Source organism: Mycteria americana, chromosome Z (assembly GCF_035582795.1).
Source record: "Mycteria americana isolate JAX WOST 10 ecotype Jacksonville Zoo and Gardens chromosome Z, USCA_MyAme_1.0, whole genome shotgun sequence".
In the NCBI taxonomy this organism is placed as follows: Eukaryota; Metazoa; Chordata; class Aves; order Ciconiiformes; family Ciconiidae; genus Mycteria; species Mycteria americana.
This window is the reverse complement of record NC_134396.1, coordinates 44,098,595-44,120,560: the sequence shown is the minus strand read 5'-3', so window position 1 is coordinate 44,120,560 and position 21,966 is coordinate 44,098,595. Positions and strand designations below refer to the sequence as shown.

At 39.3% G+C, this 21,966-nt stretch overlaps 1 protein-coding gene across 1 annotated transcript in view; it reads right to left on the bottom strand.

Annotated features, from left to right (window-relative positions):
- FBN2 (fibrillin 2) overlaps positions 1-21,966 on the bottom strand; it is a 183,068-nt gene that overhangs the window by 113,316 nt on the left and 47,786 nt on the right. Inside the window, exons 7-8 of the mRNA XM_075488433.1 lie at positions 11,565-11,690; positions 1,355-1,480 (exon numbers count right to left, since the gene is read on the bottom strand). Of these exons, the coding sequence (XP_075344548.1) occupies positions 1,355-1,480; positions 11,565-11,690 (252 nt within the window). The remainder of the gene's footprint in view (positions 1-1,354; positions 1,481-11,564; positions 11,691-21,966) is intronic.

Genomic DNA, 21,966 nt, shown 5'->3' with positions numbered 1-21,966 from the left:
TGGTTGAAAGCAAATATTTATCTTAAACTGGGAAGAATAAAATAATTTGTATTAATATGGATTACATTCTTCACTGTTCTCCTACATAAAGGAGAAATTATACTTCTAGAGTATACAAATTATACTCCAATACTATAAACATTTGAGAGCACAAGAACCTTCAGACACATGTTCATTTATGGGAAGGAGACTCTGTGACATAAGGGCCTGCCTTAGTGGACTAGGGCACGTGATTTGTGTGCAATTGGTTTGGGAGCTGACTTCAGAAACCAGATTGTAAAACATGCCAAAATCCATAGAAATTTGGATCATTGGAAATAGTAGGTTCTCAGTATTCCTTAGGCTAGCCACAACATATTACAAGTTTGGCACTCCTCAGATGAACCTGGGTAACAAAAGCTGGCTGCATTGTGCAAAAAATTATCCATGTGAAATCACTTGTAGGTCTTGTGTTGCTACTGGCTTACATCATTTATCTGTAATTCAGAAATCCCTTCAGAATTCCCATCCCTTTCCCAACATGAGAACAAAGTGCTTTGAGATGTCTGAAAGAAGAACCACATGAGATCTAGAAAAGACACTATTATTAGCAATTGTTAATGTTTTTTACACATGGTATGCAGCATTTTTAGTTAATTCATCAGAATGGTTTATACCATATATTTGACACATGCAGCTGTATAAAAGAAATTGCCACGTGTGAAAATAAGCACACATCTTTTTTATAATATAGAAATAGGTTTTAAATAAATTGTCCCGTAAAAGCTGCAATCTACTGAAATCTAATATTTGGTTTGTTTTATTACCTGTTCCAGCCAAATTAGTGGCACCTCAGCACACACTACTTAATGCCTTCTGAGTTTATGTATGTGCCTTATATTGGTCTCTAAATGTTAAATTAACCTGTGTGAGATGGAACTTGAAATACCAAGTAAGGATAAATGTTTGCTCCTTTAGAACCAAAATGAGCTTAGCTTTTGGTTTCATCAGATGTAGGTTAGAGAAAGAAATATAATTAACATTCCCTATGTCTGCCTAGGCAACAGAGAGATATTAATTGCTTTTTTCCTAAGAAGATCCAGATCTCCGGCAGGAATTCTCAGGCCACAATACAATCAACACAGAGGGATCTACTATCTACATAAAGATGGCTGCAGTGGCAGTCATCACCAGAGGAGGATGTTATGAATTTTAAGTAGCTGGATCAGAGATACTAGTGAGTTAGCATATAGTGAGGTCCTGGGGCGGGGGGCGGATGGTGCTAGATGGTTGGGACAGAAGTTCTGCTGCTGCTGTGTAAAAATTGCCTTAATAACCATGAGAGATCTAAAAGCCTACAGGGTGGGATACCTACCAATACAGTGGGAGCCATCCGCGGATGTGACATAACCCCGTGGGCAGATGCAGAAAAAACTTCCCACAGTGTTAGAGCATTCACTGCCTTCACAGATTCCTGGGATGATGCTGCATTCATCAATATCTATCCAAAAAGGAAAGGACATAGGATAATTAGCAGAGGACCTGAACATATTGTATTAAAAAGAGGGAAAGAGAGCTCTTCTGAAATGAAGTTGTTATTCAACTTAGATTGAATAACATATTGCAGGTGTTTGCATACTGCAAATAATTTTGTTTGCCATCTAATGGGTGCTTTCCTTATACATTCAAGGGGTGCACCACTTCAAGTTACAGAGCACATGAGAGCAGTCTGGGATTTCCTCTAAATTACATATAGCGAGTGCCATCTCTAGGAAGCACGCAACAGCTACAATGCAATACCAAAATACATATTTTGCTTTTGAGCTGAAGGAAGGAGGATGGTACAGCAGCCAACCATGACAGCTCTGGGGTTCTGTGACCACAGAGACATTGCTCATCAGATCTGACTGCTTTCTGGCCTTCTAATACCTCAGCTGTAAGCAAGTATTTTGGCCAAGCTCTTCAAATGTTACCAAAAATGTTGCATTTCTACTTTTTTTCAGATATTTTTAATCTATTCAAATCTTTCTGCTAACTAAAAGCAGTGGTCTCATCTGAACACTAAAACAATTTTTCTTGTAAATACATATAAAGCGAGATGTCATCAAGCTGACGAATGAGCTGCTGTACATAACAAGGGCCTGCTAGGGCACTTGGCACCAGGTCTGAGAGCACTGCGTGCTGTCCCAGCACAAACTGGAAGCAAAATGAGGAGCTGAGGCAATAAGAAGCCATAGGAGGAAGCAGTCTGACTGTATTGTTAGAGATGTGAAGCACACCAGAGCAAGCTGGAATGGAAGAAACACAAGCAGGAAGAACAGCATCAGAGTAAAGACTATTTCATGACCATTTATACAAACGAGCCATTTTAAGTAACCATTCTACAACTGTGATGATCTTTAGACGTATGAATATTTTAGGGTCATTTGAGTAACCTAATTTTGCTTTTAAGTGACCTCTGTACATTAGCTTTTCGAGTGGCTTTCAGAGAATGTGAACTGTGGCCCAGGTTTAACATGGGAGGCCTGGGAAAACATGGGAAGCCTGGGAAAACATTCTGAGAAAACATGGGAAAACATAGGCCAACTTTCTAACTAGCTTGAGATGAGTTATGTTTTCCGGTTGGAATGATATGATACTACAGGTTTTGCATGGCTTGATAGCAAACATAGTCATAGGTACAAAACTTGGCTCAACTTGTTTGAAAAAATCTGGATGCAGTATTAATTTAAATTAGCTTTCATACTGCGAAACAAAACTCAAAACAAAAAAATCAGACTGTTGAACCCAGGCTGTCTCATGTCAAATAATGCAGGAGAAGCATCAGAAAGAGTGTATGACAGAAATTATCTTGTGATGACACTGTGAAGGTCTTCACATTCCTTGTAAGAAAGCCTTGGGACCCCACAGACTGTTCCTTGCACTTTTACACAGACCTATCATTTCCTTGGACCTGTCACTCTAGAAATTCTCTTGAGATGAATGACTACTTGAGAAATAAACTTTAGCAGGTGTTATTTCTTAGGAGGCTTTTATGTGATGAATACTTCGCTCCCTCCCTTGCTACATTCTCCACACTGAAAACTCAAAGAAAAGGAAGAGCGCCAAAAAGATCTAGCATGCACAGGGACTATATTAAAAAAGTATCTCCCCACTGTGGCAAGGTCCACAAATGAAGAACTCCCTTTATATATGAATCTACAGAGGACATTCAAGTACTGAAAGGAAAATAAAGTTTTGCCACAAGGCCACTAAGAATGTGAAAACTGTTCTTTATAAAGTGAAGGTATGAATAAAACAATCCCTCTCCCACTGACATGTCACCTGGAGTGTCATTGTAGAAAAGACAATTTATTTTACAGGTAACATGTCTTCAAACTTCCTAACTAGTCCATATACATAAGCATCCTGTGGCTTTTGTTGTTTGTTTCACACTATGAAGCAGAACCAGAGGAAGTGAAAATTTTGCCTTTTTAATAAGGTTATTTAAGTGTTTCAGAGGATGCAAAAAGTTTAAATTTTACATTAAAATAGTTACAAAATTATGACAACTATTCCCTGCACTTTAGACATCTGCTCAAGTATGTACAAAAGAAAGCATCATTTTCGCTAAATCAAAACACTTCTACGAAATAATGCTTTCACTTAAGACTTCATAGTTACCCACTGCAGAGATTCCAGAATTCCAAATGATGGTATAAATCAAAACCAAATAATTCCCCAGGAAATCTCTGAAATCTTGCATTAATTTACTATATTAAAGACAATATATATATATATAAAGTGGTGAACTGCTTACCATCTGATTTAATCCAATGAAATGAAACCATGTGTGTAAATCAAAACAGAACCGGAACCAGCTGCATGCCTTGTTGAGATCTTTCATGCAGTACAGGTCTTTTATAACCCATAAGTCTTTTCAACATGAATACTGCCTTCTGTATACTACACACAGTCTGAAACACCACATCAGAAAGACAGGTAAGAAAATCGGACAAAATGAGGACTCTGCAGGAAGACCTTTCTTTTTCTGGAAAGGGACACCTTCCCAATGACAGAGTCCCTGAATGCTCATGCAAGAAAACTCCCTTATTTTACTATCCCTTGAAGGCCACCTTCGATCTCAAGGAAATACTACACTACCCGTTTTCATCACTACTGTAGTAATGTATAAATTCATTTATACAATAATAAATTCAAATATGCAAAAATAAATTCACAGACTAATTCTTAAGTTCAGAGGCACCCAAACTTTGATGAAGATATCACCAGCATGGTGATCACAATTTACTAGCATCTAAATACTGTCTGAAGATGCAAATGTACACATGAACAGGATGGCACAAAGCTGGTAGCAACTGCCACCAGTGATACTTGAGCAAGTTAAATTTAAGAATCCCTATGCTAGGAACTAGTTACATAGCATTTTCAAAATATGTTTCATTCAGTCACTCTCTTGGAGAGTGGGTCTTAAATCTTGTAGGCTTCATAGCATTTATTTCTTTTTTTTGAAGTACAACAGCAGCTACTATACATAAGGAAAAAAAACCAAGAAAAATGAATCTATAAAAATCTGACTACTAAAACCAGCAGGCACTTGAAAACTGTAAGTTTCCCCTTCATTTTCACTGTTTGGCACAGGTACCTGCTACTTTAAAGGCAGTAATTTTAATTACAAAAAGTGCTGGCAAGTGAAAGGTATAGGAAGGAAGTAGTTAGCCACTCCTGCAAAGCTGCAGGAGGTAGACCATCCTTCTCACCTGACTACACGCACAGGAGTTTAACACTGTCTAGGGCTCTTGTCCAAGAATGACAGGGAACTGAGAAGGGAGGAAGTACCTTCTTGAAATCTGGGCAGTCACCAGAGCGGAAGGAAGACTGCACAGTTTTCTCCATGCGGAGAGAAAAACTTTTTTTTAACCAATTAACACAGAGAATCCTTGTGGAAGAATAATTTCGTTACTTACTGGAGCAGTACCAAGTCAGTGGATTTTTTGTGTCACTAGTTTTTGAGCTAAATCTCTGTCTTTCCTTCCCCCTCCCTGGTTCTTGCATGTGCAATTCTTTCAACAAGATCTCTATTACCTCTGACTGGAAATTCTGAGACTTTACCTCAGGAAGAGCTATTTTTAGGATGGCTGATTGAAAAAGTTACTCAATTTCCTCCCTTCCCCCCCTCCAAAATACATAAATTAATGGTCTCAGGGAAAACGCTCCAAAGATAGTAAGAGGAGATGCTGTCTTACGGGTGAAAAAGACTGAACCACAGCGTGAATGGCTGCGGTTCCAACGTTGCACACGAGCTGAGAAAGCCAGTCTCAATGTGAGAACCAATTTAAATGTGTGGCATAAACTTTGCAGGTGTGAGTATGAAAAGGTGAGCTTCTGCCAAAAAAACCCAGCCTGGCTACTTGTCATCCAGAATTCATGACTTTTACTGCTACAGTAAGCAGTATTTTATGAATAACTTAATTAAAATTACCAGAAAAGGGGCTCTCAACTGCTGAGTTCTGAAAAAGGGTTCCCTGAAAATAGTTTTAGTCTATAGTAATACCTGGTAGTATCAAATCTGAATAACACACAGTGTAATGAAATTATACATTAAAGCAGGAAAACCAGAAATAGAACTGTTTCTTTTAAAATATTTTTTGCATTTTGGTGCCACATTTTTTTTAAAAAAAGGAGAGTTAGCCAGTGTCATACAGTCCTAGCTCTGTGATGTCAACAGTACAGCAAAGTATCTTTTTGGAAGAGCATCAGAGGCATCCGACCTCCTAGGGTACCTTTGACTGCAAAGGGTGTCATAGCTAACTACATATAGTCAAGGAGTATGATGTATTTTCAATTTGAGAAGAGTAAGTGGAACATATTTATTAGATCCTTGAAGTACTAATAAGTAGTAGTCCACCTCTTATGTAAACCAGCAAGCACAACTGAAAGCTTATTTCTCTGCTCAGTTTACCTACCTATACAATCCATCTCTGAACAACCCATAGATGTAAGTTCCATTAATTCTGGAAGATAACATCCTAAAAATGAAGAGAATTTCATCTCTAAAAAGACAATGAAAACTCAATATATTGCAGATCAAAACTTTTAGGCAGAAAAAGAGAACGGTTTAGGGAACGGTTTAGGGTTTTCTTTTGCTTAGTTAAGACATTGCACCAGTGCTCCGGATATCTGGAATTTGGTACAACTCCTGTAATGGGCTTTTCTAAATTTTTTCAGCTCTGTGCCCATGTGCCCATCCCTTGAATCCTTCCATGACTTGCCCAGTAGTGGAAGTTGTCATCCTGACTAATGTGGAAAGTCTATAAATCAGGAATATAGAAAAGCTCATAAATAAAATCAGTAACATTGAACCCTGAGCTGGATTAATTTTAAAGGTCATATTTTCCCAAATAGCCTAAACTACCTAGTTACATTTCTACACATGAGGGCATACACACACAGTTACACATGGAAGTTGTTCTCATGTGCTTTGAAAATACTTTAAACCCTCTTTACTGATATACAATTGCCCTTAATTTCTGAAAGGTCAGTGTCAGTAAACTGTAATCTGAGGCTCAAAATAAATCAAATAAGCCAAATATATGCCTTTTTACTGATTTTTTTTTTTTTTAAAGAAACATGGGAATATAATGCAAGCAAATAGCCTAGCAAAGCAAAGTTTATTGCTTAGCATAGTTCTAGCAAAATCCATTACGGCACAAAAAGCACAACATGAACATTCCTACTTGTTTCAACAATAGCTATTGTTTCCAGGAGGAACAACAAGAGAAAAAACCCTAACCCACAAAATACAACTGGATGTTTATGGGCAAAGGATATAGCAGGGGATCTCAAATCCCTCCTTCTTAAGTAGAAAACTTGCTGTTAAATAAAGAAGGTCTTCATAGCTAGTGTAAGATTCCAGCCTCTGCCTCTGAACACTGGAGCCTTCCCTGACTGGAGTCAGGTTACTGACTCCAACTTGGATTTTGTTATTTGTAGCCAGCAAGTAATATTTGATCTAGTTTTCCATACTTAAAGAAGGAAAGGAGTGAGCAGAATACTCCATACTACATCACTTCTATATAATATTTTAAATAAAAAACTTCCTTATAACAATGCAGTTTCTATTAAATAATTTCTCTGTACACAGGTTCTAACTCATAGGAGACCAATTCCTTATACCCTTCCCAATGGCCCAATCCATGTATAAATAAACGATATAACTTCACTCAAATGACAAGTCCCACTAACTGAAAGTGTAATATTTTGAAGGACTGGCTATAGTTTTATCCTATAAATCTCATAGTGAGAGATTATGAACTCTCAAAGCCTTTATTAAAAAAACAAAGTCTGAATAAAACTATGGCTTGCTTTCATTCCCTGCTCCATTCTTGGAATAATGTCAGCATGGTATTACACTGGTATAATTTTGGCATTACCACCTTGGCTGTGAAGCACGGGTAATGGACAAGTAACAGTTTCATTACGTTCTTTTTCCCAGAAATAATGGTACAAACTGGGCACTGCGGGTTGTTATCTGCATAATTCCCTGTGAGGAATTATGTGACTAGGGAAGCTAGTGGGGAAGCTGTGACCAGGGACTAATTAGTACCTAACTTCTGCCACAGACAGAAGTGTCAGGGGCTTAGAAGAAACAAAGCCAGAGCATATGACCTGTTCTGCAGCAGGCTGCCAACAAAGCTGGAAATGAAAAACCACTGATTACTGAACTATGAAATAACAGCAAATATTTCAGACTGCAGATGATGTTTCACTTCTATTATGCACGGTCCATCAGCATCACGGATTTTTAAGCAGGTATGTGTTAAAAATACATTCACCTTTTCCTGTGGATACTACCAGGGAGAACTGTTGAATAACATTTTTAACAATCAAAGCAGAGCTTTAGATAGGTTAAAGAAGTAGAATGCAAAGAATGCTTTAATTACTGTTTTCAGAAGGAAGGAAACATATCACTGAATAAGTTCTCCTTTTGGCATCAAAGCTGGAGTGCAGATGCCAGGCAGAAACATAACATATACAAAATGATCTGCATTTTTTGGATCTCTATGAAAACATCTATTTAATGTATTTTAACTGCACCCTTGCCTGAGAGGAGGTATCAGGTGTCCTTCACATGGAGCTCTTCTAGGGTTAACAGCAGTAAGGCATGAGCACTGCCACGGGCAGATTACAGACATCAACAGAATAGGAACTTCATTTATTGACTTGAGACAATAGTTCATCATAACAGATATCCAAATGCTGTCTTTGCTCTGATGATATATTTATCACATTAAAAATGCCTTTTTTTAGGACTAACACCTCAACAGCTAGCTTGGGCAAAAGCACTATTGCCCTACTCCTGCTGTACAAGTCTCATGGAATAATAATAAACACACCATGACTGAGAGAATCAAAAAGCCAAGTGCACTTCTAATGAACAAGAATAAGTAACTACTCATCAAAAAATGTAAGTTACTCTCTAATTAAAGCAATTATTGCATTTAATACTATAAAAAGTTTTAAACAGTCTCAAGCTGAAAGAGTCCTGCCAAAATAAACAGATGTAATTCAGAGAATACCAATTTGAATAAAAGCCTTCCAATGAAATGTCTTGCAACTGACACACACAAATCCAAGATGAGTAACAACAAAGCATACATTTCCAATCTATACATTGCCTACACAATCGAATGCACTACATGTTTGTTTAGCAACTACAGCTGGTTTTGCTTCAGCTTTGAAATTATGAGTTGTTTATAGTTCTAACACTTTCAAATCCACTCTTTCAAGTGAGGCATCACAGTCACGTTTTGGAAAACATTCAACATTTGCAATTTTTTTTTCCTGATAGTTTTTTTATATTTAATGGCATAATTACAAGAAAATGTTTCTGTATTTTGTGTACTTTATATGGTGATGCTCAGTAAACTTAAGCTTGAATTCTACTGAAAGATAAACTGTATTGCCAGAATTTTTCAAAATCATTAGAACTATACTTATTGTTTGATATCCCACATAACACAAAATGATAGTATAAATAGCCAGTTATGCAAAGACAATTGCAAACAGTAGATGCTTATTCACTTCCTAAATGTTGTGTAACCATTGCAGAAGTACCTTGCTTAGAAGCTAATGATAGCATTAAGATACCAACAAAATTAATCATGTCAGGTATATGCCAGAGTTAAGGTGGGTATACGTAGCTGTTAAGTTCACTGTGCATGTGCTCCTCCTGGCTGGTAGGATACAAGTTGGCTCTGGTGTGCAAGTTATATATCCACATCAGTACAGCACCCTGTCTGATCTGATAGTAGTGCCAGACATTGTTGTATAAACTTAGTCATAAACTAAGTTACATGTAATTGTTAATGATATCTGCCGATTTACCTTTCCAATTTATTAGAGTCCATTATCAGAAAAAAGCAAGTAGTGTTGGATTATTACTATACATCTTCATACTTTGTGTTCTGATTCATCTATTACTAATACCCCCACACCCCTCACCAATACTACTCAATAAGGAAATAAAAAGGAAGTCATAATTTAAGAGCCAGTGATCGAGCGGCAGGCAATTCCAAAAGCAGCTGTGTTTTTTGCAGTTAGCAATGAATGGAAAGGGATGCTTCATCCTTTGTGCTTGTTTCCACATAGGTGGAGAGGAGAAAGAAGCGAAGTAAAGGGTCACAAGCTGATAATCATGATGTCCTTTTCTAAAAACAGCAGGAGCGGTGGATACGTGGTCTCAGTTACCTCCTTTCCACTTTTTCCAACACGGGCAAGCCCAAAGGAGGGCTCTTGTGAAGGGAAAACAAAGCACCCTGCCCTCTTCCTTTTATTCTAGTTACAATTCTCCGTCCTATATGCTGATGCCTCATTAAGGGCCCACAAATCTCTTGTATCCTATCCAGCCACTCCTTCCTGTTCACCTCCCTGGCAAGAAAAATCCCACTAGCTCTTGCCTCTGGTTACATTCCCTTTCTGTCTCCCACAAAAAATGAAAGATTTTACTAGGATGTGCTGCCCACTTTATGCTTAGCCCTGTTCCTCACAGGTTGCCATGCAGCACAGGGTAGATGAAATGCCTTGGATTTAACTCTCCCAAAGTGGCTCTGATTACAAATTTCCCTTTCAGCCATCTTCTTTTGTGGCATTCCTCACTCCACTTGGTGCCTTCTGGTTTCACCCTCAATCCTGCAGAAGGCTGTGGAGATGGTGTCATACTGTTCTATTGCTCTACAACTCTTCTGTTCTATTGTCTTCAAGGTATGGAGAGATTCTTTTTCCCAGTGTCTCAGCAAGGCTCCTGGTGTTCCCCTACTTCTAAAATGGTTCAAATGGACCTGCTTTCCCTGTGAACGTGATTGCTCCCTGCAGAGCCCTAAAACTCTGTGCATATGCTGGATCAGCACACTCTTGTATACAGCTAGGTAGATACACACGCACAGTCACATACACAAGCTGCTTCTATTTCTACTCAACCGTGGTAAGAAAAGCTCTATTTCTATGGTTGCAGGTCTATTTCTTGCAAACTGTTTCTTGGAAGGTTTTAAAAAGATATAGCCAAGTTTCCCCTAAAAAAACTCATGACAGGAGTATCACTGTATACTGAGCAGAAACTGAAAACTAGTCAACATAAAAAAACAGAAGGAGGTGGAGGACAGGACCAGAGAAAAATACCTTTGGATATTTTTTCGACTTACCCTTCGGTATTACTTGCAACAACACCAGATGCAACATTTCCACTTATAAAATGTGATTTTCAAACGAATTGTATTACTTAATTTTTCTGTGAATTCTGTATTGTAGGCAAAACCAAGGAAAACTCTGAGATGACTTCCAGAATTGGCTACAAACGATGTATTTGTTTGTAACTGAATACTGAGTATAATGTAATTTGGTAACATACTTAAATTGCCACCTAACCACAAGCCAAAGCCTTGAACAAGCAGTCCTCTTATCTGTGTAACTTGAATGTGAAGGTATCCACCGGTTGGGATGAGTTTGAGAGTTCTGATTTCTTTCAAAGGCATGGCAAATTCACTCAAATCAGTGAAGTCTTCATCAAACTCACAAAAAACTCAGCAATTTTCTATCACATTACTTTAAACTCTACAGAATTGCTGCTCTTAATTATAGCAACATGTTTACTGAATAAACATGGTCTATGTTTATTAAACTATGCTTACTAAACTTGGTCTATTTGATTTTTCGTCTAAAAAAAGAAGGACATTTCCTATGTATTTTTTACTTACATAGGCTCTTCAACACAAACTGTACATAGCAGGAATATCTTACATCCACTACCAAAACTGCCACATTTGCTTTTCACATTGTAGTCAGTATGCTGAAAATACCTACCTGTACTAGAATATTTTGGACATTTTTGAGAAAACAAACAAAATCCTAATAAATCAGTTGCAGTTATGTGCTGCTCCCAGATGCACTCTTAATAATTCTGAATTTTGAAACAGGATAAACACTGTCCTTACCCACATGAGTCAGAAAGGAAAAAACTTCTAATGAAAAATATGAACAGCAAGGTACTTAGCCACTTCTTAGGTATGTTTTCTGACAATACCACTTACCATCACATTTTTGAGTTGCCTCATTCTGTTTGTGACCAGCAGGACACTTGCACTCGTACGAACCTACTGTATTAATGCAGTTTCCTCCTTGGCAGACTCCAGGGATAGCTTGGCATTCATCAACATCTACAAAGACAAAAAAGAAGGATTACTTGACATAAGATACAAAATTTCATCATGGCTTTTGCTGATAGACAGAGAGCTCTGAAATTATTCTTAAAAATAACCACAGCAAACTCCAGCACACTTCTCCACTTCAGCACCAATATAAGATACGGCAATAACAACAGTAACATGACTCAGACCTTTGTGTGTGCTGTATTCGTTCCGTATAAGCTCAAAATGTACTATATGTATTGACTTACGACTTTCAGAGCTTTAAATATTTAAGAAGCGTACTTGAGTCAAATCTGTACAACTTACTGTTGGTATCCCATGCCCTCAGATTGTTCCTTACATATGGCCACTACAAAACGCAGATTCTTATTTTGAAAGGATCTCTACCTGGACTACCTGGACTACTTGGACTACCTGGACTACCCTCCTGTCTACCTTAACTAGATAAGATAATTCTTGCAGGATATTCTTTCTAGACAGAAGTCAACACAGAAGTCAATAGAAAATAGGTGCTATTCAGCCAGGATAAGTTGTACGGCAAATGATCTGCATACCTTTATTTACTTGAAATAATAAGTAGGACTAGAATTTCACAGATTTCTTTAGGCTGAACTCTCAATGTTAAATAAATGCTCTTAGAAAATATATTGTTATTTTCGCTTTACATCTTACTTTCAGTAACTTCCTGTTGTATTTTATTATGTGCTATTTCCAGTTCAAATTGTGTTGGGTTTTTTGTTCCCCACTCTCATTTGTTTATACATAAAACATCCTGTATTTCTGTAGGTTTTTATACAAAACCATCACATGACTCAATGTGTAAGTGCAAATGAGCAGTTAAAGTAATACCACGGATCACAGAGGCCTCCACAAAATAACCAGTGCTAAAGCAGACTGTAATTCTTTGCACACAAGGAAAGGGGGAACAGGATCTAGACTAGTGCACAATATACACATTACATGTGGGCATTTAGCTTCTCAGTAGCTCTTTTTACAAGTTCAGTTAATCTATAGCTATCGGAAAGTTCAGAATTAAGCAACTGTACTAATTCCTTCACAACAAAATTTCACATGCATCCAAATATTCATTCAGGAGAGACGGCTTGGAAGTTTCGTTCCAAAACCTGCAGAAGCTCTTTTGTTTGATTTCAGGTAATATTTCTTGTCAATTTGCTCTTTCACAGAAAAGGCAAAAAGCAATTGATTTTGTTAGTTCTCCACGCTGTGAAATAGAAATAAAGGAAGTGTCCTTTGCAGGTTGTAGAGAAGGGAGCCACATGGCTTCCAAAGAGGTTCTTCTGTGCAGAGGTCAATTTCATACTATTTTCTCTTCTTTGATTACAGTTAAATATGGAATTCAATTATAGCATTAAAGCAATACACTGCCTATTTTAAAAACCCATGATTTTATTTCACTCCTTTCTCCATTATGATTAAAATACCTATTTAAGATTACTATATTTTTAAAGCATTTAGGAGAAATATTTTTCATCTTTTTTCCCCCGGATTTTTCATTAGTGCCAAACAAACAAAGAATTTTAACCATTACTCTATTTTCCATTTTCAGTCAGTTTGCCTGTTAGCTTGCATGCATTATTAAATTAAGCAGCTGATAAACTTTATTTAAGATGCAGAAGAAAGCGTCTCTTTCCTCTTCACATTCATGTTCATTTTTTTTCTCTCTACCTTTTCCCTTCCACAACCAGCTCTTTGCCACTATGAATGCAGAGAATAGCGACATACAGATAGGGCAGGAAAAACATATTAACAGTAGAATACAGTACTCCTTTTCAGGAGGATGTTCATTATCTTGAAGCTCTTACAAGACACTGAAATTCCACTTGAGTTTGCGGATTACAGTACTTCCTCAGTTTTTGTTACTCCTAGTGTTTGTGCTATAGATAAAACCTATGATAAATGCCTTGTCCATTCACCCACTTTTTCATTTAAGCAAGTATAATTGCTCATAGTCAAGGAAGAAGGCAATTTTTTTTTTTTTTTTTTAACCACTGGACTTGGTTTTAAGTACATTTGCTGGAGAAGTTTGCATTTAGTTCCTGAATCTGTGCTGATTCAGTCAGCACAGTACCATGTCCAAATGCAACAGTTAGATTGTCAATGGATTAAGGACTTCATCAGAGGCATAAACTTTCTGCAACCATTTTTCTTCTAAATAACTAGTACTTGGTGCCATCTAGTTTACCTGGAAAGCAAACTTTTAGTCTCTTAAGTATTTTAAGGAATTTGGATATGGTTTAGCAACACCTAGACAGAAGATGGGTTCCATAATTTATTCACACCCAGCAGCTCCCTTCTGAGTAAAACTAATATAGTGTTCGTCTTTTGACCCTTGGGCCTCAAAATGCATTCATCACAGGCAATATGTCTGTGCCTTGTGTCATTTATTAATGCTTCTTTAAATTAAGCTAACTGTGTCAGCAGATCAGTGGTTAAAAATAACCACTGCGTTATTCTTTCACAGTTTTGTAAGTCAAAGATGTCAAGTAATAGTAAATTAATGGCAGTAGCAGCAGGAAATGAATACCTTCCAGAAACAGAAAAGGTGTCACTGAAGCCCTGAAGTGAACAAAATTTTAAGATCTGTTGGTTCCATTGATTTCTTTCAATTCCAATCCTATGGTTTTAAAAGGATAAATAAATGTCAAGCTCTGCTGAAGTCTGAAAAGACGATCCCAATTACGCAACACAGTGCAGTGCTTGTCCAGTGAAGAAAACACAAATGGTATCACTATGAAAGGTAAAATCCTGCAAATCTTTGAATCACATGCACTATCTTGCTTTTCTGTGCTAATATCAACCCTAATTTGTGAGGGCTTATATGTTAACTATTCTAAGTCATATTTAAATGTAAAGAGAATAAGTATATTCACCTTCAATGTTAGCTTAAACACATATAGACACACTATAGGCCTGATGCTTTTTTTGGTCAGTATCACCTTTTGATGAAAACCCAAGTTTGGTTTAATATATCATTAGTGTTTTGGAACTGAGAAAAGTCAGAAATGACGAAAGTATTTTCTTAAAAGGGCATATTTTATTAATTGCTTCCTAAATGCTATTTTAAGATGTAAGACTATTTTTTCTGAAAATACAACAAATTTGACATGAAGCACATTTTTATTTACTTTTTTATATCTTTGACAGTCAGGCTAAGCCACACAGGAGTTTTAGCATTATTAATTATCCATTTACTCATGTTTTTAAACCCCAACCACATTAACACAATAAACTTTTTGCCATAAACAGAAAATTAAATTAGTAACTCTTTAGATACAGTTCTGTATACAGAGGTTCAATATGCTACAGATTAAGTAGAATGTTTCCATGTGTTCATAGGCTTGATAATATCTGGCAAGTGAAAAAAGGTTCTTCGCTTTTGCAGAGTTTTCTCTGTAAAATGCCTGCAGAATTTGCACAGCTAACTTTAAACGTGTACCTTTGAAAACACAGCCAAATTCAGCTTCCCTTTCTGATGAGTGGATTGCTTCTCAAAAAACTCTGAAGAACCAAAAAGCTCAGGAAAAATAAATCCTCTCAGATTTTATACACCAATTTTGGAGAGTACACTTTTTATTTACAATGGTAGCAATAAAAATTAGCCAAATACAAATTTTCTCTTGAATTCTACCTATAAGATGTATGGGGAGTTTCTTTGCAATGGATTTGGCATGTGGGAACTAAAAAGTAAACTGGTCGTCAATATGATTTTTTGGGATATTATCTCCTGTAACGGCTACATGTTCTTAACAAGGTCAGCAATGGTAGCAGGAAGAAGAACCTTCATATTTTCAAAGGCTATTCAGCCAGGACTATTTTCTCTCCTTAGTGCAAAAAATTAACTGTCTGAAGGGAAAGGGTGTAGCTGAGAAATGAACTGTTGAGGAATGCAGGGAGGAACTAAGAAAATGTCCAACACAGGATTTCTGCCATTATGTTATTCCTAAGGCTGTGTAGCAATGGCAATAACGTACTTTAAAGTGGAACATTTAAGGTCCTCCTGCCTGAATTTTTGGGAAGAGGGATGTCTGAACAGCTACAATTCCTGTTTAAGCAATGACTGAATAGAAACCGCTGAGGGGGACGGGACGGGACAGGACCCAAAACCAAACAATTTGAATTTTGATTGGTTTTGCTTCTCTAATTTTTGAAAAGCTGTTCATGGTAATAATGAAATAACAATACTACCATAATGTTCTGTACAAACATATTACTCAGAGAACATAATTAATCCTAAAAACGTGCTAAAGAGCCATTTAAGATACACTTAAGATGGCAACGTGCACATCCTGTTAAGAGTAGGAGCAACTTCATACTCAGTTGTTACATCATGTCATACTCTGACATCTAATGCATATTGAAATTATGACCTATTTTCCAATAGTAAGGCTTGAAAGTTCTACTCATTTCAACTTGTTCATATCAACCCCCAAACCAGGCTATCTGCTGATCTAAGCATTCACTTCAAAAATGCCAAGCATTCAAATTATGGACCGAGTCTGGTCTAATCGATATGTGCAAAGACACAGTTTTACTGAATACCAAGGGGTTTTGTGTTCCTTTAATAAAAGTCACTGTAAATCTGATGTCATCAGCAGAAAAAAAAGCACTGAAAAGCATTAGCCAGATCCCTGTATTTGTTTCTAAAACCCTCAGAGAAAATATTTAATGCCAGTCTCATCTGACCTTTCTATTTCATGAAAGGAAGCCTCCTCAGATAGGAGTTACCACACTTGGAGAACAACTGTTTCCTGAATTGCTAATACTCCTCTCGTTACAATTTTTGTAGCACACCGCCCAGAGCTCCATCTTGACCGCTTTATTTTCTTCTTCACAGTTTACCTCTGTGCAGCTGTACCTGCTGTTGTTATTGCAGGTTCTGTCTATGCACAACTCACAGATCTACCGCCCTTTACTCCTTCTATTTGGATTAAACTCTCCATTCACCTTTCCCTGCCAGGATGAGTTTGGCACAGGAATTTTAAGAGTTGATTATATTTCCTTGCAGTATTGCAGTGTAATAGCAAGTACCTCAGTCCCAATTTCTCTGTTCAGCATACCCCTTGGCTCCCTCCTGGAGTTTCTACTTTAATCGACTGTCAGAGGCTTTTTTGACCCCCTGTGAACAACACTGCTGTATTGCTTTTTCTTAAAATTTTCAAACCTAGCTGTAGTGAAATCCTGCAGCTTATTTCTACACACTAGGAACGCTAATGTGGAGTTTAGAAAGGGAAACAGTGTCTCCACAGTGTGAAGTGCTACCTCCAGTCCCTTCCTCCAGTACAGTGGTCTGATAATCCAGGACAGAGTAGACAACATGCTATCAACCTGCAAACACCACAGAACTTAGGTCAGGACAAATTACAAGTAGTCAGAGCTTAAAAGGGATTGTCTCGACTGTTGGAAGTAAAGGCAACGATTTTGTGGAACAAAGAAATTCTTCATCTCTCCTCTTCCACACAAAAAATCTAACTTTTCTTCATCTGTTTGTGCCTTACTATTTGCATGTGATGTTACAAGATAACTCTTGCTGACATAAATACAATCAGATCTTCCTATATAGTAATAATATGCCAAAAATGTAGCAAAAATGATGGCTATTTAAACTTCCTTTGTTCACCTATCACACAAAGTAGACTACCACAGTGTTCTATGCTTCCCAGTGGAATTCAGCAATGATGTTAACTGCATAACTTAAAAATATTTGCCACACAGAATAAGCTGGCAGAAAAAGAAAACACAGTATTGTGGGCATGGGTGCTAAAGAGCTCTACTGATCTCTCACATAATTTAAATGAAGCCCCAGAAGCTATGCCAGGATCAGTTTGGCAGAGAAATGTTAAGAATTCATTGTATCTGGTCAACATCTTCATCATACAAAGGAGTTTGACTTGGAGATTGTAGGCATTGTCACTTGGAGAAGGCAACGTGCATGCAGTCACTACACTGTTTCTGCTTATGACATTGTTATGAAAAGAATGTCTAAAACATACTAATCACTTCAGGATGAACAGTAAAACGTAAGCTATTATACACAGAGAGAGGCCTATTTTTGACATATAAGGAAAAGCACAATCAAATATTTCTCCTTAGTATAATTTGGATGCTTTAAGCAGTGTAAGCACAGAAAAACAGGAAAGCAAACATTTGAAGTGAAGAAAAATGAAGGGATTTATTGTTGCTTAAAACTAATCTAAGTATTTTAAATAAAATAGCTGCCTTTGCTAAGATAATGTTGTGAGGAGTTCCACTGAAGTGAATTTGAGCTAATAGCTTCAGTTGTCGTTTCAGGTCAACCATACCACTGTGTAAATGAAAACTGAAGTTTTCAAAAAGTTGTTTCATCAAGTTTTAATTTCTAAGAACTAAAAATCTTACAATATCTTGACTTTCTCTCAATTTTTCAACTCAAGTTCATAGAGGACTCTTACCAAGAACTGTTATGGAGAAGACCTGAAGCAGAAATCCAGCCAAACAACTGACTTTAAGCCACTGAACTCTGATGCAGTGTAGGAGAAAGCAGCACTAAAAATAATGTTGCAATACATGGTGCTGCGGAGAAGACTGAAAGAGAAGGAATAGGGAAATAAAAATGAGAAAAGGGGGACATTACCTAGCCTCTTCTGAAGAAGTAAAAGAGTAACTTTCCTGAAATCTTTTATAACACCACGAGCAAGAGAAGCTGCCTGAATCAGGATGTTTTTCACAGAATCACAGACTGGTTGAGGTTGGAAGGGACCTCTGGAGGTCATCTCGTCCAACTACCCTGCTCCAGCAGGGACACCTGGAGCAGGTTGCCAAGGATCATGTCTAGATGGCTTTTGAATGTCTCCAAGGATGAGGGGACTCCACAACCTCTCTGGGCAACCTGTGCCAGTGCTTGGCCACCCTCACAGTAAGAAAATGTTTCCTGGCGTTGAGAAGGATTTTCCCGTGTTTCAGTTTGCACCCATTGCCTCTTGTCCTGTCACTAGGCACCACTTAGAAAGAGCCTGGCTCTGTCCTCTGTGCACTCTCCCTTCAGGTATTTATATATACTGATTAGACCCCCCTTGAACCTTCTCTTCTCCATGCTGAAGAGTCCCAGCTCACTCAGCTTTTCCTCAGAGGAGAGATGCTCCAGTTCCTTCATCATCTTCATGGCCCTTTGTTGGACTCTCTCCAGTATGTGCATCTCTTCTCTTGCTCTGGGGAGCCCAGAACTCAACACAGCACACCCAACTGTGGCCTCACCACTGCTGAGGAGAGGGGAAGGATCACCACCCTTGACCTGCTGGCAATACTTTTTCTTCTACAGCGCAGGATACCATTAGCCTTCTTTGCTGCAGGGGCACATTGCTGGCTCATGTTCAACGTGGTGTGCACCTGGACCCCCAGGTCCTTCTCTGCAACATCACTTGCAAGATCATCAGCACCCAGCAATACTGGTGCCTGGGGCTGTTCTTCCCCAGGTGCAGGACTTTGCACTTCCCCATGTTGAAGTTTTTGAGGTTCCTCTTGGCTCATTTCTCCAGCCCATCAAGGTCCTTCTGGATGGCAGCGTGACCCTCTGGCATACCACCCATTCCTCCCAGTTTGGTGCAAACTTGCTGAGGGTGTGCTCTGCCCCATCATCCAGTTCACTAATGAAGATGCTAAACGGGACGGGACCCAGTATATCAGCCCCTGGGGTACAGTGCTAGTCACTGGCCTCTAACTAGATTTTGCGCTGCTCATCACCACCCTCTGAGCCTGGCCGTTCAGCCAGCTTTCCATCCACCTCACTGCTCATCCAGCTGGTACCTCAACATCTTATGGGAGACAGTGTCAAAGCCCTTTCTCTGAATTACCTAACAGAATTTCTTACTAACACATACATACACACAAACAAAATCCTGCTACTGTATGCTTTTTGTTAGTTTGTAAATAGGGAATTAAAGTAGAAAGTTCTCCAGCACTACAGGGAATCACCTATATAAAAATTTAGAGCGGATCATTCTAGCCAACTTTATCACTTTGCTAAGAAGGCTTTTAACTCTGTCACAGAGATCTGCTCATGCATGCAACGCCTGCAGTACCCTGGCTGCACTGTCTCACACGGATTTTGGAAGCCACAAGATATGGATACACAGAGCCAAAACAGTACACAGTCACTTTGTGAAACCAGAAAACAAACAAGACCAAAAACAATCTGCCACCCAAAATTATGTGAACCTATGTTTACCCCCAGACTGACTGGGGACCGATTGATCAAAAAGGATTTTGCTCTCTTTGTTAATTTATTCCGTTATACAGAGCATAAGCAGAAGTCAAAGCACAGTGGTGGTGTACAGCATCTGATTTCAGCCCCGATACTAACCTTACTCCGCACTGTTAACGGATGTAACGCTCTGGGGACAGGCGATGCAGACAGCAGGGCCGTGCTTTGGCGGGGCTCGGCCTGCCCCCCGGCTGGGCCCGAGCCGGCCCAGCGGCCGCACAGCGGCTCCGCTAGGCGGAAAGCACAGGTGCCCCGAGGAAGGGCGTATGAATCGCTCCCCGAGGAAGCGCGGGCCTGCAGCTTGGTGGTCTCCCCTCACCTGTACGGATGCTGGGTAAGGATACCTGCCTGGGAACTGCGTGATTCCTATGCGGTAGATTATAAGGAATTTTGGAATAGAAGCAGAAGAGTCCCCACTCGCAGGGTGGGGTAATTGATACCCACTTAGTAAGTGCCTTATCCTAATACACTTCACTTTGTACCTCAGACTCGGAACCTTATTCCTTCAAGGGGTAGATAGCAGCAGAGGGCCTGACCGTGACACAAAATGGTGTGGCGACCCGGCTCCAAGGGTAACAGGGTAGAGGTTTATTTGGGTAAGCATGGGATTACGCTCCCGGCGCCCATTTGACAATGCTTGGGTCCGAGACCACTGGTCTGAGTGGGACCAGGTGAAAAGTCCCCTGGACTTGGCACAGGGAAAAGTTAAAGATGGAAAAGGTAAAGGCATCATCTGTAAGATGTTAGGTACATGCTATCATGCCAATTGTAATGAAAAGAAGTGGTGGGAAGACAAAAAGAACTGCTTGCTCAAATTGAAGGGTTACAAGACAAGGTGCAAAGGCAAGAGATGCAGCTGATGATGCAAGGTCTAACTTTACAGAAACATAGAGAAAATGAGAAGAGTTTAGAAGACAAAGTAGTACAGATGGTCACTGCTAACTTGGAAAAACAGAGTGGGACTGCAGATGCCCTTAAAATGCAGGCCCTAATATGAGATCCCGAGCACTGGGATGGGGACATCTGGAATGACCCCGATGGGGAGCCAGGTGACTGGCCAGACGATGGTGATGATACCGTGCAAGGAGTCTTCCCCGTTACCAAACATCAGATAGCTGGGGGGACAGATGGGATACCTCCCCGGGATGTAGTTAAGACCACTGCCTTTCCCCCCTTTTATCTGGCCAAGCTACAGAGGGAATTTGGTAAACAGCCTGATGAGTCTGCAATCAAGTGGGTCAAATGAGTTCATCAGATGGGAGGTGATTGAGTATTTTTGATCAAGAGGAAGCTCAGGAGGGAGGCTGGGGAGCTGGTGCCTTTCCCAGCACAGGTCTGGGAGCGCTGTGTTCCCTGACTGCCTGGGCAGGAGGTGTCCCTAAACTGGAGCAAGGAGAACAAACCGCTTGTTCGTGCTCACTCTGCTCAGGAATTGGCTAACGGATGAGTGCAGTTGGCTGTTGAACAGTCTGTTGATCAAAGGGGACACAGTAATGACAGGGAAGCTTCAGACTCACCATTGTATCTGATGCCGAACCTCGATAAATTAGGACTGCTCACACAAAGGTTGGGACCCAGCCTTAAATTAATCTTAATTAATACTGCCCATGCAATGCAAAACGGGCAAAATAATTGGGGATGATTCATAAACCAACTAACACAGAAGGCTAGAACAACAGGGTGCGATGAAGATGTCACCTGACCAAAACCCCCAAAAGAGGCTAGAACCCTCAAACAAGGTCCTGCGGGACCTCAGGTTAAATCCTCAAGTGGGACATGAGATGAGAAAGACCTCATCACCAGGCTGTGAAAGGAAGGTTTAGACCTAGGTTTGTCACTAGAATTCATGCATAAGAAACACACTAGCAGTTTTAGGGGCCATGGTCCAAGCTGCCCATGAAGCCGGCCGACATGGCAAGGATGCAGACTGCCCATCCGCCAACCTGTTTTATAAAGAAGCCAGAGAGGCTCTAGATGCCGTTCAGTGTGCTACCACCCCACTGGCAGAAAACTAACAGTGCCCATACC